Source organism: Larus michahellis, chromosome 15, assembly GCF_964199755.1.
Source record: "Larus michahellis chromosome 15, bLarMic1.1, whole genome shotgun sequence".
NCBI classification, from domain to species: domain Eukaryota; kingdom Metazoa; phylum Chordata; class Aves; order Charadriiformes; family Laridae; genus Larus; species Larus michahellis.
The window spans coordinates 11,515,713-11,532,911 of record NC_133910.1 but is presented as its reverse complement, the minus strand read 5'-3'; the positions used below and the strand labels follow the sequence as shown (position 1 = coordinate 11,532,911).

At 38.7% G+C, this 17,199-nt stretch overlaps 1 protein-coding gene across 10 annotated transcripts in view; it reads left to right on the top strand.

Annotated features, from left to right (window-relative positions):
- The window catches only part of SEC16A (SEC16 homolog A, endoplasmic reticulum export factor), a 31,811-nt gene that overhangs the window by 8,595 nt on the left and 6,017 nt on the right, over positions 1-17,199 (top strand). For 3 of the 10 annotated variants that reach the window (XM_074608885.1, XM_074608880.1, XM_074608878.1), the window contains 24 exons: positions 241-386; positions 3,405-3,490; positions 4,422-4,557; positions 5,315-5,513; positions 6,639-6,816; positions 7,589-7,731; positions 8,491-8,552; positions 8,783-8,921; positions 9,173-9,415; positions 9,743-9,840; positions 10,663-10,744; positions 10,927-11,044; positions 11,287-11,398; positions 11,679-11,784; positions 12,232-12,372; positions 12,483-12,596; positions 13,198-13,402; positions 13,614-13,862; positions 14,121-14,209; positions 15,142-15,189; positions 15,368-15,526; positions 15,766-15,843; positions 16,093-16,149; positions 16,842-16,953. In XM_074608885.1, the coding sequence (XP_074464986.1) occupies positions 241-386; positions 3,405-3,490; positions 4,422-4,557; positions 5,315-5,513; positions 6,639-6,816; positions 7,589-7,731; positions 8,491-8,552; positions 8,783-8,921; positions 9,173-9,415; positions 9,743-9,840; positions 10,663-10,744; positions 10,927-11,044; positions 11,287-11,398; positions 11,679-11,784; positions 12,232-12,372; positions 12,483-12,596; positions 13,198-13,402; positions 13,614-13,862; positions 14,121-14,209; positions 15,142-15,189; positions 15,368-15,526; positions 15,766-15,843; positions 16,093-16,149; positions 16,842-16,953 (3,100 nt within the window). Of the gene's footprint in view, positions 1-240; positions 387-3,404; positions 3,491-4,421; positions 4,558-5,314; positions 5,514-6,638; positions 6,817-7,588; positions 7,732-8,490; positions 8,553-8,782; positions 8,922-9,172; positions 9,416-9,742; positions 9,841-10,662; positions 10,745-10,926; positions 11,045-11,286; positions 11,399-11,678; positions 11,785-12,231; positions 12,373-12,482; positions 12,597-13,197; positions 13,403-13,613; positions 13,863-14,120; positions 14,210-15,141; positions 15,190-15,367; positions 15,527-15,765; positions 15,844-16,092; positions 16,150-16,841; positions 16,954-17,199 lie in introns of those variants that run through there. The other 7 variants (XM_074608886.1, XM_074608883.1, XM_074608879.1 and 4 more) reach the window with 5 other exon arrangements.

Below are 17,199 nucleotides of genomic sequence, written 5' to 3'. Positions count from 1 at the left end.
CAGAGTGGCCAGAATAGTGGTTGAACTGCCCTTAGTCCAGATGTAATCTTTTTTCTTAAGTTTAGGATATTAATGGACTTGAATATAACTTGCCATAACAGATACTGAAAGCTGTACCGTAGTCTATTGATCTGTATCTCTCCAGGTATCACAGTTGTGCGTATGGTGATTTGTTTGGTTTTAAAGGTTTATTCTTAGAGGTGGGAAGCCTCTTACCTTACATGTCAATCTCTTTTCTAGGAGGATAGCTACGGACAGTATGACCCACGGTACAGACACTATGATAGCACCGGCACTGCTTATATGGAGCCTGGGAGCTATCGGTATTCTGAGCCTGAACGTCCTAGTTCCAGAGCTAGTCACTGCTCTGACAGGCCTTCTTCTAGGTATGCAATTCCTAAATTGAGTAAAGATCTGGTACATCCCGAAACAATGAGTGTAATGATGCCTGTTGAAGTTTTATAGCATAAGCTGCAGTGAGGAAGTTCAAAAACTCATTGTGTGCTGCCATAGGAACAGATGGTATCAAATGTAATGTCTGAAAAGGATACGATTCCGCAGTCTTTTCTGTTAACAAAGCTTTATTACTCCTTTCATTCAGTTCTCTGGGTGGTTGTTGGCATTTCTGCCAGGCAGGATGTCACTGCGATGGAGTCGGTGCTGAGGTTAGCTCTTTTTCATGTGTGCTGTGAAAGAGCAGGCCGTGGGTTTGTTAATCAATAGTAGTTTCATTTCTGTCTAGCACTGAAGCAGTGGCCCCTAGTTCTCTTAATTAATGGCGCTTTTGCACATTGGTCGGGGATTTGGCTTGCAAGCGTAGCAATACGTGTGGCCTATTGATAGACGATGTTTCAGATGTTCAGAAGGCAGAGATGGTGAATCAAGTGAGCGCGTCCTTGTTCTGTGTCAGTAATCATCTGTCTGATGATTACTTCAGCTGTGTGGATAAGCTTTCTCACAAAACTCCAAAACTGTGATCTGTGGTGCTATGTGGGCACATTTCACCTGCTGACTTCACGACAGGTTTTGATGCAGGTAGCACATGATTAGGAAAACTTGAAAGCCTTGGTCTTTCTGATTATATGAAATAAAAAAATTTGAGAGAGGGGAAACAATGTGTTCAGGTGCTACTTGCAAATATTAAATAAAAAGCAGAAATGAAATCTCTATTATCTGTCAAGCAAGAAGCAGCAAATTACCTTCCAGGGATGACTGCTTTTTGATGGTTATTGCATAAGTGATTTGTTTGAACTTCAAATTAATGACAAAAGGTTACTGTTGCATTATCTGGTGGGTGGGTTTGCAGGTTTCCGAGAGAGAATAACAAGTTATCTGTCTGGAAATGATGAAAGCCTTTGCAGTATTTGTCTGGTTTTGTTGGTAGTTCGCTCGTGGAGCAGTCTTCAAATTAAAAACATAACATTTTGCTTACCACCTCTGGAAGATTATAGGAGGTGTATATTGGCCTGGAGGAGTACAAAACAATGGCTGTAGGTGCAAGTGATAACTTTTATCATCATCTTAAATGAATCTAAGTGCACTGTGAGATCTTGTGATGAGATAACAACCTCTAGTAGCACTTCTTGGTGTGTACTCTTCTTAGGTACTATTTTCATAAGAGGTTGAAATTCCTATAGGTGGCATTGGGCAGATCAAAACCTGTTACGAGTAGCTGTGGCAGTGCAGTTGGATGTAGGCTGAGGTACGGTACTGCAGGGCAGCAGAGCATGAGAGTAGCAAAGTCAGTGCGATAGCATGTCTGAAATTCCCTCAATGTACCAGTGTTGATGATGCAGCTTTGTAAACTCTGTTTGGGGAGGGGAATATTTTTGTGAAGGAGACTGAGAAGACTGGTTGGGTGGATAAACCTGATCTGATAAGATCAAATCTCCTCCTCTGCAGAGGTAGGTGCTGTGTTAGCAAACTTCCCGCACGTTCCAGGGAGGAGCATCGCTTGACTTGCTTGGCCACTTTGGAGTTTGCACGATCAGTTGTAGAGGAACATGAAAGTTCCCATTATTCCACATTAGCATTAAATGTCTTTACCTCCTGTGCGTGTATGTGTACATATGTGTGTTTGTGAGTTTTATACACATGTGTAGATATAAACACATGTATATACATATATGTGTACATACATATATGTAGACACTACATTTTTCATCTAGCATTCATCTTCTAGCTTTTTTTCAGAAATTGAGGGATGGTGTCCTAAAAATGGCATATAATAAAGGTTCATGATTTCTTCAAGTAATGGCCAGATCTTTCTTTTTCCATCAAAAGTATTCTAATTATCTTTTGTATATATATGCACTGACTCTTACTTTGATGTGTTGGTTTTAGTTAGGTTCTCTTGCTTGTTCTGTTCATTTGGACAATCAGTATTCTAACACGGGGTCTGTAAATGAGTTTTTTCTTCTATTCGGGCTTCTCTATTTATTTGCTGTAATGAAAAACAAGCCTTTCCTACATGCTGCTGTCCATCCAAGCCTGTTGAGAAGGCTAATAACCTAGAAGATGCCTCAAATTAGTTGAGTAGTGATGTGCTGTGTTACAATTGCATCTCAATGCTATTTCATTTATTCACTGAAGTATTAAATGTAAGGATGTGCTAACACTCAAAACATTGCTGCATCTACTGAAAAACTGATATTGAGAAACAGCCTGAGTGCAGAAAGGAAAGAAAAAAAAAAAAAAAAGCATTGAGATTAGGGTAGTGCTGGCCCTACAATGTTAGTATTCTGTGCGCTTGCCAGCAACATGCTGGCATCAGCTCCAAGTTGAACAAGGTGATACAGTATTGAGTTCTTTGGCCAGGTACCCAAAGAAAGGTGTAGTGCACTTTGGTTTTGTTTCTTTTCTGGCTGTATTTAACACTGGTGACAGACGCCGTAATGGCAGCCCTGGAGGCTGAAACATTCTGTTCAGAACTAACTAGGAGAGTGCTAGTTCATGTCCTGACCCGTTTTCATGACCTCTTCTCCAGACCATAGTCCTCTTTTCATCACCATAAGATGTATAACAAAACACCATTAAAGTAGAGGGAGCAATTATTTCATTACTTGTTAAGTTACTGACTTCTCAGTTGAGACAGCTCAAAGGATGCTAATTATAGCAGTAGTTTTTGTGATAAATCGTCTATAAGTAATTAAGCTTATCACTGATGCAGTTTACAAAAATCACTAAATTGTTGTAAAGTAGGGGCTGTCAGCTTTCTATGGCACACAGCAAGTTAATGATACATTGGTTTGTAGAGTCTTAATTTTACAATTCCTTGATTTCCTGTAAATGCATTATTTTAAATATGAAACTCTACCTTGTGGCGTATCGTTCTTCATATCTCGTGCTGACTTTAGAAGAGGTCAAAGGAGGAATAATAACTATACCTGCATGCTTTCTTTCAGGCAAGGGTATACTGAAGATTATTATACAAAAAGTGGATGGAGTGATTATTATCCAGGCTATTACCCAAACTCATATGATTATGGAGGTAAGGTGTCAAAACAAACTCTTGAGTTTTTCTGTAGAAAATTGCAGGTTTAAACAAAGATTTATATGGAAGAGGAACTTCAAGATCAGAGAATTACTATATTTTTCCATATTAATAACACTGATATCCTTTCCACAACCAGCAAGAATAAAGTTATACTTGATGAAAATTGATCTTTGGGCCTACTTCAGTTCTTAATACCATGCTATCCTTCCTGTATGTTTTTTATTCAGTAGAAGTAGTAAATAGAAAAGAAACTGTTTTTTTTCCTCACTCCCAGCCTTCAATTTGCCTTTCCATTGTGAAAGCACACCCTTGTAAGTCTACAGAATAGTTTTCTTCAATGTGTTGCGAGCCTGTCAGTCACTGGGGTGTATCCTTGGTGGGTAACATGCAGACAGGCTTCTAAAGTAAATTTTAGGTGGGTGTAAACAGAAATTGACTCAGGACTAGAATTTGGTTTTGTCCATAATTATCTGAATGCTCACAGAGACGTACTGGCGGTGGTAATCTGAAGATAATTGCTTGTATAGTTCCTGGTGGGATTTTAAGCAACATCTGTCCACATCCTGAGACATCTAGCATGATGCTCTGAAGACTGATCACAAAGATTCTGTTAATATTTGTTATTATCATGTTGTGATCAAGTTTTAAAGTTGTTAGAAAAGATCTGTCTGTCTGATAGTAAACACTATCCCTTCAAGAGTATCTAGCTAACTATAATACTCTGAAAGGTGTGAAAGTGATTTGGTTTTTGTTTGGTTTTTTTAAAGTCAAAATAAGTAGATGTATTTATGTAGTTTTAAGTACTTTTTTTTTTTTTGCTATATGCTTCAGGACCAAATCAGCCTGTAATTAAAAAGAAAGGAGTAGAAAAAGGTTATAGATAACGGCTTCCAATACCTACACCATTTCTTTTTATTTTCCAAAGATCCAAGTCGCTGGGAACGTTACTCATCAGCATATGACCCCAGATACAGAGATCCTAGAAGTTATGATCAGAGGTATTGGTATGATGGTGAACACAACCCTTACCAGAAGAGAGAAGCATATCCATATGGCAACAGGTTTGTCCATTCGACCCGTGTCCTCTCAGTGCTCTTTCCAGATCTAGGCCAGCATGGGACCTGGATGCTGGTGACTATCAGAGAATGGGTGTGTGTCTGAGTGAAGGTGGAGAATCTGGTATTGGTTTCTACAGGGCTGAGCCCCCCATAGCCAGAAAATCAAGTTATGGCAGTGAGTGTTAAGACAAAGGCTGAAGCTTTGCTTGTGCACTAACAGAAATACTATTTGCCTGAAGATCTGCCCCAAAGCCTTCAAAATTTATGAACTGTTGTGGTAGTTGTATCAGGCATCAGAATTTCAGGGTGTCCTGCAGCTTTCTAAGTAAAATCCTCTCAATATTCTTTAGGAAAGCAGATGCATCCTGTAACAGACCATTAAAATGCAGGATTACACATGGATGTTGCTGGTCCTTTCTGTGGCTTTAACATAGGTCATTGAGGAAAAACAGATGAGCTGTCACGTCACCCTTAAGAAAAGGATTTAGGCAGTATGACTTGTTTTCAAATCAGGTGAACATTCTGTGGTTTTTCCTGGAACAGACAGAGTATGATGTTGGTTTTGATCTTGAATACTCTGGACGAACTTCTTGAAGAAATGTCAGTTTGTTTACTGTAATAAAAACCTCAACCTAGGAAATAATCCAAAAGCCATTCTGAAGTTAGGTGCAGTTTTTTTCTTGACAGGTATGCAGTGAAGTCACTTCCCTCAAGGGTATGGGTGGCTTTGTTCATTTTTGCTTGTATGTTTCTTCTTCAGACATGACCGATACGAAGATAACTGGAGATATGATCCTCGTTTTACTGGAAGTTTTGATGATGAATCTGAACCCCATAGAGATCCTTATGGTGATGAATTTGATAGACGCAGTGTCCACAGTGAACATTCTGGTCATAGTCTCCGTAGCTCCCGCAGTGTTCACAGTCACCAAAGTAGTTTCAGCTCTCGCTCTCAACAAGTGAGTTTCAAATGGTCACATCAAGGATTCTTTCAGCTGAGTTGGGTCTTTATGTTGGGGTGGGTGAAATATGGAAATATTTCTGGGTTTAGCTTGGGGAATACGTATTTTGAAAACTTTTATTCTGTAAGTTAAGGCTGTTTTGTAATATAGTTTTGAACTTAATATTTATCACAGTTGTTGAGAACTTTAACCAAAATCATCACTCAGCTGTGCAAGTTGCCAGACACACAGAAATGGAAAATTTCCTCTACTGAATCCATTTGCTGTTTGTGAGAACTTTGCCCTTATTGTGCTTCGCTGTATTTGATAATGTGTCTGGCTTTCAGTGCTAGGTCATTTTTCTCATCACAAGCATGAATGCTATTACTGAACTTGGGATCTCTTAAAAGATTAACTCCATATTTGTATGATGCTATTTTGATTTTAAAAGCAAAACACGAATCTAACTGACTCGTCATCTACTTATGCCATAAGTACAAATACCTGAAAAACATGGAATATTTGGGTAATTTTTGAGGTACAGTCTTTGCTAGAGGAATGTGTCATTTTAGCTGCAGTCTCACGTGTTGGTTCATCATATTTCTTGGAAGTTTAGGTGGTTTTCCGGTCTGAACTCCCAATTCATTTAGGAATATTGCAAGTAGTATTGGAGATCATTTAGGCATTAATCTTTAGGCACCTGAAATCATTTAGGCATTCATCAGGTTTAATCAGTTGAGATTTTCTGTCAAAGCATTACAGCAGAGGTGAGCGCTGGTTCTGATCCATAGTTGCAGGTACAGCAACACTTGAACCTGTAACTCATTTTATAATGTTATTCTTCACACAAGCATATAGACGTTCTGTCATGAGAGAACTGAACATATTTGGATGTGAACAGATCAAATGGTAGTAAAAACACTGAGGGAGAACATTAAAATATATTAATTATCTTCTGTAGCCTATTGCTGCAGGTGCCTTGCAGGGTAGCTTTCTCAAATGCAATGATGCAGTAAGCCTGGTTTACAAGCAGCATAAAGAATCAAAGCTGGGGGTAATGCTTACTGTCTTGAGTCATGCTTGCAGTCTTGCTTTGTGTAACTTCATGCTCTCTGCTAACAATTACTAATATGATCTATTTAGAGCCAGCTGTATAGAAGTAATCATGATCTAACGGCTAATGTGTATGAAACTACTGCGCAGGCAGTGTCGCTCCACGCAGATTATCCATATGGCGGATATGCTCCTAACTTTGATGGACAACAGCCTTTTACAGATTATGGCTACCCGACTGAAACTGGATGGTCAGCTGTAGAACAAGGTATTGGCACCACTGGGGAAGGAGGAGGGAAGGCGCTGTGCTTGTGAGGTTGTCTACCAGTAGTAGTTTGCACTTCTGTTAGTATTTGTAGTATATGGGATGCCTTTCATGTATTCATTGAGCCTCTTGAAAGGAAAAAAAATAGGCTGTTTTACAGTGTATGTACACACAAAGTTTTGTTTCCTTTTCAAGGATAACTTGCTTACTGAAAACTGGGTATATCACAGAACAGTAGTAGCTGGGGAGTGTTTGCTATTAAATACTGCATACTTACATTTCTAAATGTCTTTTTGGATAGATTTTAACTGCACTGCTTGTGCTTCGTGGGGAATGGTTAAAGTTTAACTTAAACTTCAGATTTTTCCATAAATTTTTCTTACCCTTTTGGTGTGGAACAAAACACTGTTTCTCTGGAAAAGCTTTTCCAGAGTATGTTGAAGTATATCATTAGCTCTTTGAAGATGCGTCATATATTTGTACAGAGATCACAGAAATGTGTCCAATACAAACAATCCAAACCCCCACATTGAAAAAATGAGTGGATTTTGAAGTTCTATAGTCTAGTTTTGTTCTTGTTGTTGCAAATCTTCAGAAGATCTTTGGGACTATAATGGAACTGATTAATTGTTGCTTATAAAGTTTAGCTAAATTGAATGGCAGGGTTTTCTCCACTAGTACTGCGGGATTACTGAATTGGATAAATACATCAGCAAGTTTATTTAGTTGCAAGACAGGCTGCTTGTTCTTATTTTATCTTTTCTTCCCATTTCAGCACCTTTAAGGCCCTCAACGCCTGAGAAATTTTCAGTGCCTCATATCTGTGCTAGGTTTGGTCCTGGGGGCTTCTTAATAAAAGTGCTGCCAAACCTGCCTTCAGAAGGACAGCCAGCTCTGGTTGAAATACACAGTATGGAGGTAAAGTTTGAAAGAAAAGGAGTAGGTAGAATTACAGGCCCTTCTTTTGGAAGGGGAGTAGAGAACTTGGATGTGTATCTTCCTAGGTTTGGGGTTTTTTTAGTACATCAATGCATATATCTTTATCTGTAAGTACAACAGTAACTTTAAAAATTCTTTTCCTCTGAGAGGTGATGTAGTCATGACCAGATCATCCAGCTCCTTCTAATTTTGTTCAGGTAAAATCCTTAAATCCTAGAACAGCTGAAATTGTGTTGGTTTGTTTCTAATGTATTGCCATTCATAGAGACAACATTGTCCTTGTACATTCTCTGCAGGGCTAAGAACTGCTTGCCGTCTAGGTGGACTGGGGATTAAATATCATGGAGATATTTTCGTTCTTCTTGTGCTTCTACAAAGAAATGCAGTACTCTAGTAATGGAAAATACATGGAAGGACAGGCTTACGTGATGAGAGTAGAATTCATTGGTAAAATGTCACTAGAAGAAAGTAGAATTGTATGCAAGTACTAGAACAGCATTGGGGAAGTTACTAAGGAGACATGAGGCAGATTTTTCTATTATGCTACAGAATGCCTTCGCATGTGAAGTAATTTTGTCACTTCTTATCCTTGTGCAGATTGCAAGTCATGGTGTGTATTTAGTTTAAGAGCGATAGGCTTAATTACACTAGAGGCTATGTTTAAGTCTGGGGGTTTTATTATTAAAAAGCATAATTCATAGTTATAAGAGTTTCTTATGGTTTATATTTGTGTTTTAGACTATGTTACAACATTCTCCAGAGCAAGAAGAGATGAGAGCATTTCCTGGTCCTCTTGCTAAGTATGTTCTTACAGATTTCAAAAATAACTTTCATGCATTCAGTTTCATTTCTTCATCAAACTCTTACTTGTCTGCAAATTATGGGATTTAAACTGACTCAAAATATTTATGGCTTTTCACCTGCTTTAAATAATACGTGAGCTTTAGATGTATTCCTCATACTAATGACAATAATAATCTGCATGTTTACATTTATCTCACTAAAAACGTCTTAATTTTTTTTATTTCAGGGATGACACGCATAAAGTGGATGTTATTAATTTTGCACAAAATAAAGCTACACAGTGCTTTAAGAATGAAAATTTAATCGACAAAGAATCTGCAAGTCTGCTTTGGGACTTCATTGTACTGTTGTGCAGGCAGAATGGGGTACGTCTCACTGCTTGAGTTTTTGTCTATCCTAAAATATTTTAGACACAAAATGGTATTTATGTAAAAGACAGTAATGTGCTTGTAGTGGCTTATCTTGGAATAGTCCACAGATTCACAGAACAGGTAAACTGGTTACCTGTTCTCAGATGCTCAGAGGTGCTGATATTCATAGGTTGTATTGAAGCGACAAATAAAATGAAGGCAATGTTGAAATAACAGATTTTTATTTTTTCTCTCCACCTCTGTAGACTGTTGTGGGAACAGACCTGGCTGAACTTTTGCTCCGAGATCATAAAACGGTGTGGCTTCCTGGGAAGTCCCCTAATGAGGCAAATCTGATTGATTTCACTAATGAGGCTTTGGAACAAGTGGAAGAGGAATCTGGCGAAGCCCAGCTCTCATTTCTCACTGACAGTCTTGTAACTGCAATTGACAGTCTTGAGAAAGAGACAGAGAGATTCAGAGAGTTGCTGCTTTATGGCCGCAAGAAGGTGAATGCTTATACTGTTGTTCTAAATACTATAGGTGTTCTTATTTTGTTTACTTATTTTTCACAAATCTTAAGGCTCTACACAGCAGTTAAAATCATTTTTGCAACTTGCAGTGCCTGTAATACTTCATGGCACTCTACTGCACTGTACGGAAAAATGTTGTGCCCTACAGGTGATAATATAAAACAAAATTGTGGTCATGTGTTTAGTATTTGATCTAAACAATCATTTTTTCATTCAGTCGCGAAGTACCACTGTAAAACAGTCACTGTTTATCTGAGTAGTATGTTAAGCTATCCCCAGGAAACTAATTTCTCTATTAATTAGGATGCTTTGGAGTCTGCCATGAAGCATGGTTTATGGGGTCATGCTCTGCTACTTGCCAGCAAAATGGACAACAGAACACATGCAAGAGTTATGACCAGGTACTGATTTGCTTGTTGTTTAGTACATACAATGTGACTGTCTATTCTGCTAATGAGGTAGGGACTTGGTGCTCAGAAATCTTAACGTCAAAATCAGGAGTTATCCTTAGCAGCTCATGCAAGAATTATGCTTTAATTTCACCTGTATGTTCAGTTGTCATCTGTTACTCTTTTTTTCTGGGGTTTTCCGGCTGCAAACTTAAACCTGAGAGGCTTTTCTATGCTACTTGTTCCATTTAAGGGGCATTTGAACAGTGTCATCCTTGGGTTTGTTTGAAAGGCGCTGTTATCAGGCTTTGAAAACACTGCAGAAAACCATCTGTCGGCTTGGTTAAAGCCAAGAAACTCTGTGGTACCCTTCGTGGTACCCTTCGTGGTACCCTTCGTGGTACCCTTCGTGGTACCCTTCGTGGTACCCTTCGTGGTACCCTTCGTGGTACCCTTCGTGGTACCCTTCGTGGTACCCTTCATTCTCCTTGCCTGAACGAAGCAGATGTGTTCATGCGTGCTTTGTCTATAGACGGGAAAACTTTCTCTCAGCTTCCCTGAGCTACTGAAACCATGTACTGAGTCTAGTCAGCTGGCGTGGGGGGAACCCTGCGGTTTTTCCCAGCTTGGACTGACCTGTGTCAGAGTAGCAGATCCAGTTAATGTTTTGCTTTTGAACATTATCCACTGGACAATTGCTTATTCAGTGTAGTATTTTCAAATAGCATTTCCTTCTCTTCAACTAAGCTAGATTAACTGCCGCTGACTGTTCAAGTATATTTTAACTGCTTACCCCATGTTTGTGTTTTGTTTTTCTGTATAATGTCTCTGTAGATTTGCCAACAGTCTCCCAATTAATGACCCTCTGCAGACTGTTTACCAGCTCATGTCTGGAAGGATGCCAGCTGCATCCACGGTAAGATTCAAGTGTGAGCTGCGCTTGAGACATAACTGCAGTGAGCAGTGTAGTTCACAATAGCAGTCTTTCCATGTGCTTTTCCTAGAATGTCAGATAAGTTTTGGTCCTTTTTAGGTTGAAACACTTACCCATGCAGAGCTCCAGTCACTGATTTGACTAAGTAATTCTTCTAATTTTAGTGCTGTGGAGATGAGAAATGGGGAGACTGGAGGCCTCATCTAGCAATGGTGTTATCCAACTTGACCAATAATGTGGACTTGGAATCCAGGACCATTGCTACCATGGGAGACACTCTTGGTAACTCTTGGGGAATAAACAGGGTGATGACTGAAGGAGAAGCTTTCTGAAAGCTTTAATTACTCAGCTTATTTTTTTGAAAACAAGCAATTGCTGTGTAAAATGTAAAGAGGAATAGTTTTATATGGCTGTGTCTCTATTGTGAAGGTATTTGAATTCAAAGCCAAAACAATATGGGACACTGAATTACAATGTGCCACTGCAAGGAAATATCCAGAGTTCTATTGCTTATTTCTCCACAGCTTCCAAAGGCCTGCTGGATGCTGCTCATTTTTGTTACCTTATGGCCCAAGTTGGTTTTGGAGTTTACACAAGGAAGACAACAAAGCTTGTCCTAATTGGATCAAATCACAGGTCTGGCTTTCCTATTCTTTTTTTTAAACACAACTTTTAAGATGCAAAAATGAAAGCTTAGTGGCTTGAGAGACTGAATTGCACTGCTTCCCTTATCACTAGCCGCAGCTGGTTTTGAGATAACTGTTTGATGACCTGTCCTTGTTTGAGGAGTAGGAGTTATTGATACTGTGTCTAACAGACCTATGGTTTTGGCTATATTTCTGATTTACAGATCTATATTGTCAGCGTATGTAATCTCAATGTTAAATAGTATTTTTCCTCTCCTATTCCTGAATAGCTTGCCGTTCTTGAAGTTTGCCACCAATGAAGCCATTCAAAGAACAGAAGCCTATGAATATGCACAGTCACTAGGAACTCAGCCTGGCTGCTTGCCCAACTTCCAGGTGAAGAGCTGTTTCATCTTTTCTTATTTTGGCAAGGTTTATGCAAGGTTTTCATCTCTGGTGCTGTATTCAGCATAGCAAACACTTTACCCATTGTAACATGAAATATTCATGGATAACATAGGACAAGATAGGTTTTCTCCTGTTGTCAATTAAATCTCCTTTTTGCATTTTTCATCTATGCATTCTGAACTTCTGAATTTTAAATTTTGTTGTTATTTTAACTCTGTATTCCAAAAGAAAAATCCAGAATTTGTTAGCAGTAGCTGTAGACAAACAGATAACTTCCATTGGATAAGAGAATTGAATGCTTTTTCCCTAACCTTTTTTTTTCCTGACTAGTATAGATGTGATAATGGGATATCTGAAATAAGAGACTGCCTTTCATTTGATACTTTTAGGAATGTTCTGTTCATTTGGTTTATTTCACCTGTTTGCGTTCCATAGGTTTTCAAATTCATCTATGCTTGCCGACTAGCTGAAATGGGGCTTGCTGCTCAGGCTTTCCATTATTGTGAAGTGATTTCCAGAACTGTCCTTAAAGATCCACATTACTATTCACCTGTACTTATTGGCCAGCTAATCCAGGTAACGTAAGGAAGAATAAAGTGTGTGTGGCTTTGTATTGTAGGTGGTAAGCTGTGGCTAATGTTGCCTTTTGTTGGATGGTTAAAATTTACAATGATTTCTTTCTCCAGATGTCATCACAGCTACGCCTGTTTGACCCACAGATAAAAGAAAAACCAGAACAGGAATCTTTTATTGAACCTTCATGGTTAGTAAGGCTTCGACATGTGGATGGACAGATCAAGGTACAGAATGTACTTTTTAACGTGAAGTATTATCTTTTAAGGATTAGTGTAAATCCCATTTTTAAAGTGGTTTCGTTTATACTGCTAATTACAGAAACATAAAGAGTGACCTTATGATAAATTCATGTCGTAAAGTGCGAATGTTATGATTTAAACCAAGTGGATTTACCACACTTTAGTGCCCTAAGATTCAATACAGAATAGTTATAGGAGATCAGGCTTTTCTTAGTACTGTAATGCAAGGAGAATTGCAAGACTTGTTAGGTTGCAATAACTCCTGCTGTAAGCAGAGGATCTTGCTTGCCAGAAAAAAACAGTTGTGTGTGAATTAGTGTAGCTGGATTATAACAGAGTGGAAATAATTGCCATTTATTTAAAGAGATCTGTTAGAAATTTGAACCTTGAGCTAATTAACTAAGATTCCAATTTAAAAAAAAAAAAGTTTTGGTTGAACTTGGCCCGCAAATGTTTGACAACTCTTTCGACTAAACACAAAAAAATTGTGTGCTGTTTTTACCGTTAAGATTTCCTTTGCTATATATTCCCTTGGTTATGAACTTAATGTCTGGTACAGTTAATAAGTTCTTGCTTTTTTGTGCAGGAGGGTGCAATAGCTTATAACACAGACAGATCCACCCCACCACCGTATGCATGTAGTACACCAAGCTCTGAATTAGACCATGCTAGTCAATGTGATGGAGCAGGAGTTGGCCGTGACGTGGGTCCAGGTGCTGAAAATGCATTGTTAGCATCCTTATTACCCAACATGGCTCAACAGATGCAAAGTGTGCAGCTGATGCCTTCAGGTTAGTGTTTCATATCCTTCTTCGTGACAGAGAGAAAATCAACATTTCAGGTTTCTGGTATAAGAAACCACTTAAGAGGGTGGTAGAAACAGTGAGATTTCACTTACGCGTTGTATCATTTTATTCATAGGGTAAAAGGTTTATACACTAGAATCTCTTGTTTAGTTATAACTTGATTTTTTTGGTTGTTTTTTTTTGTCCTGTGCTGCAGTACCTCAGGCTGTCCTTGATGGGTCAGCTGCTATGATTCCTCCTGGTGACCAGGAAGCTGTCCGAAGTGTCCCTTTCTATTCAGTACCTTCTCAGCCTGTTGGTCCAGGACCTGGCTTTGCACCTGCAGGATTTTCAAATCCGTATGGAACTGAACCATCACCAGTGTATTTAGGGTCAGCACTACCACCAGGAGGGCCACCACAAGAAACTGAACCACGGTCAGAAGAGCCGACAAACCTGGAAACAGGTCTGGGATCTTAGTAAATAGCTTTCCTTTCTTAAAAGGGGAATGAAGTATTTTTGGGAACAATGCAAAATGTCTCAATATTTAGAAAGTAGTAAGTCAAGGGTAATGAAAATTTAAAACCACCACGTAATGGTACAGAAACATCTGTGGAAAGTTACAGTGTTCATCCTGCCTGTGGTGTTTGGGGGCTCTCTTTTTTTGTTGTTGTTATGTTCCTCTCGCTAACATAATCGAATTATTTTATTTTTTTTTTTTAAGGAATGCAGAGAATTGCCCCAGAGACTCCTTCACAAAACTCCTTCCCTGAACAGAGAGAGGAGGATTTCTATGGCAGAATGGCTAGCATGGTATTTTTATTTCATACATCTCCACAGCAAGTGTCAGCTGCATTGCAAATCTTTGCAAGCACAATAGTGTACTGGAATAAATAATGAAGAACTAGTAGAAATTTTTACCCGTAATTTTCTTCTCTAAGAAGAATTAATTTTTTTTAGAAAGCGTGTGGAGGGGGGGATACCAGCTGTTGTCTGAAGAGTTTAATTTATCTTTATCTTCCCTGCCTTCCTCTCCCATCTCCCAGAATGATTCTTCATAGCCAGAAGAGCTTATAGCATACATCAGCAAGTGAGGCAAGCAGGCCCTAAAGAACAGTTCTGTGACTGAGTTCTAAAAGCGGAGCATTGACTACCGCTTGGTCATGACTGGAAACGTGGAAGGTGTTTATTAAAATCCAAAACCCCTTTTTAAAATATATAGTATTTTCAGTGTTTAAATATTACTGGACTTGGAAGTTAGTTTAGTCTCCTGAAGTGACAATTGTTTGAAAGAATTAATATAAACATTTTTAATAGCGATATATGTGGCAACTGATAAAGGATGGGGAGATTTTTTAACTAGAAATTGACCATACTGATAGACAGTGTATTTTTTTTTTTATGCTTGAGATGCTATACAAACATTAGAAGAACGACCTAATGTTGGAGGGGGGGAAAAAATGCAGCAACCACTTCTTGGTGCAGCATTTTTACATCTTTCCTCTTATGGGCTGGTTAGCCTGCACAGTAGTGCCCTGTTTTAATGCTTTTTAATGGATAGCGCAATTACTTGGCCAGACTTCAGCTCTTTTTCTGCACCTCCTACATGTTGGAGGAGATAGAAGTACCCAAATAACCGTCTTGAATATCTTGAATTGTGTGGGAATTTTTGATAAAAAGTGGATGTCGTGTCAGATGTTTAGCTGCTTGCTTATTAAGCATGTCCTGGCTTTGTATCTAACCAGGCACCAGGACGAAGATCCAGATCTGCATCTCAGTCTTCAGCACATATGGTATGCCACGAGCAGGCTGTTTTGTTTGCTAAATTTTCATTCTTTGTTTATTTTTATGTGCTTTTGTATCTCTTACTATTCCTAACTTCTCAAAGAAGGATTTTGTTTAGCAAGATGAAATGTAATCCATCACTCCAGCAGTGACAACTTTGTACTTTCCTGTCTGTTCGTAATACAGGGCTATGGACGAAGATCACGAACGACTTCAGAGTCCTCTGCTCATTCTGTGGGACGCGAGAGATCCAACTCTGCAGCAAAACAGCCCTCTCCTTCTCCCTCTGTTCCTGTAGGGAAAGAAACTAAAAAAGAAATAAAAAAGGAGCCAGCACCTAAAAAGGTAAATTTTCTCATAAAAGTAGCTATAGCTAGAGGAGATTTGTTAGTATACATGGTAACTCCTGGTCCAGCGTACTGATTTAAGAGGTCCTGACTAAACTCTTTCTATTTATTGGGTGTAACTCTGGGCTCAGAGTTTAAGTCTCTAACAGAAACTGAATTGTTGCATGCATGTTTCTTTTAATCTGTCTGTAAAGACAGTGCTGAGAGAATTAACTGAATAGATTAATTTATTTTTAGACTGGTGCAAACTGGTTTCGCTGGCTGATGGGAAAAGGAAAGAATGAAGCTCACCTTCCAGATGACAAGAACAAATCAGTAAGGCCCCTAAATCACAAAAACCTTTATACGTTTTAAAGTGTTCAAAATGTTCATCTGTCATCCAGCAAAACATTGTTTTTACAAGTAAACAAACGTGTGTAAAAGTTTTAAGATTATGCTTATTCCAAGACTGGCTTCTCAAAAAGAAAAAAAAATGCTACTTTTTTTTGTTGATGTGTTTTTGGGGTTTTTTTTCCTTAACAGCTGTGTTTGAACTCCTAATCTTTGACTGTCATTTCCTTGTAGATTGTTTGGGATGAACAGAAGCAACGCTGGGTTAATCTGGATGAACCAGAAGAAGAGGTAAAAGTCTGAGGACTCATTATTTCCCTAAGTGGAAAACTGAAATCTGTGCTGACACACAATTTTCTTTATTCTGTTATTGGCTTTTAAGAGCTGCCTTTTACTGAATTTGGATTAAGATGTGCAACATCTTGACACTAATTAAACAGGTTACATGTTCTTACAGTCTTGCATCTTTCTGGAACTATTTGTATCTGTAATTGCTGGCATGGATCCAGTAATTGCGATTGAATTTACAAGGGAATTTGCTGTAAACCTAGTCCAGTGTATCTCTTTATAGAGGTTGGCATCATGTAGACAATTTTTTGTAATTGATTTGCTGCAAGCAGAATATAGGGGGGGAAAAAAGTGGTAAGAGTCAATTCAATAGTTTTCAAAATGTAATGCGTCATATAGCAAAGAAAATCACGCCTCCTGTCCATCCTTGTCATTTAAGGATCTGTCTTAAAACACAAACAAATGGTAAGAACCACTGTTAGAAATGTTTCCTTTTAGAGTGAGCATAGATGGGTTGTAGAAATGCCTTGACGTTAGTTATCATATGGAATATTGGTCCATATTACAAGATATGTGTCCGTATACCCAATTTTATGTGTTCTATAATAGGTAAGGAAAGTAAGTTAGATGGGTACTTGGTTTAAAACTCTCAGTCAGTGATGTGATTGGATATTTTCTTTTTGTTCTCCCTGCAGAGTAAGCCTCCACCGCCACCTCCAACAGGATTTCCTAAAGTTCCTCAGACTGCACCACCTGGAGCTGGAAGCCCACCTGGTGCCCCTGTCAACATGTTCTCCAGAAGAGCAGGTAACAGACAACATTGACGCTTGAAGTATGGAATACTTCAGATTTTCTCTTGCATAAAATGTGAAGGTAGAAGTCTTGGCTTCTCTGGGGTTGTTTGGGAACAGTTGGCAGCTCAGTGATATAGAATCATAGAATTGTTGAGGTTGGAAGGGACCTTTAAGATCATCGAGTCCAACCTTTAGCCTACCCTGACAAGAGCCACTTCTAAACCATGTCCCTAAGTGCCCCATCTACCCTTTTTTTTAA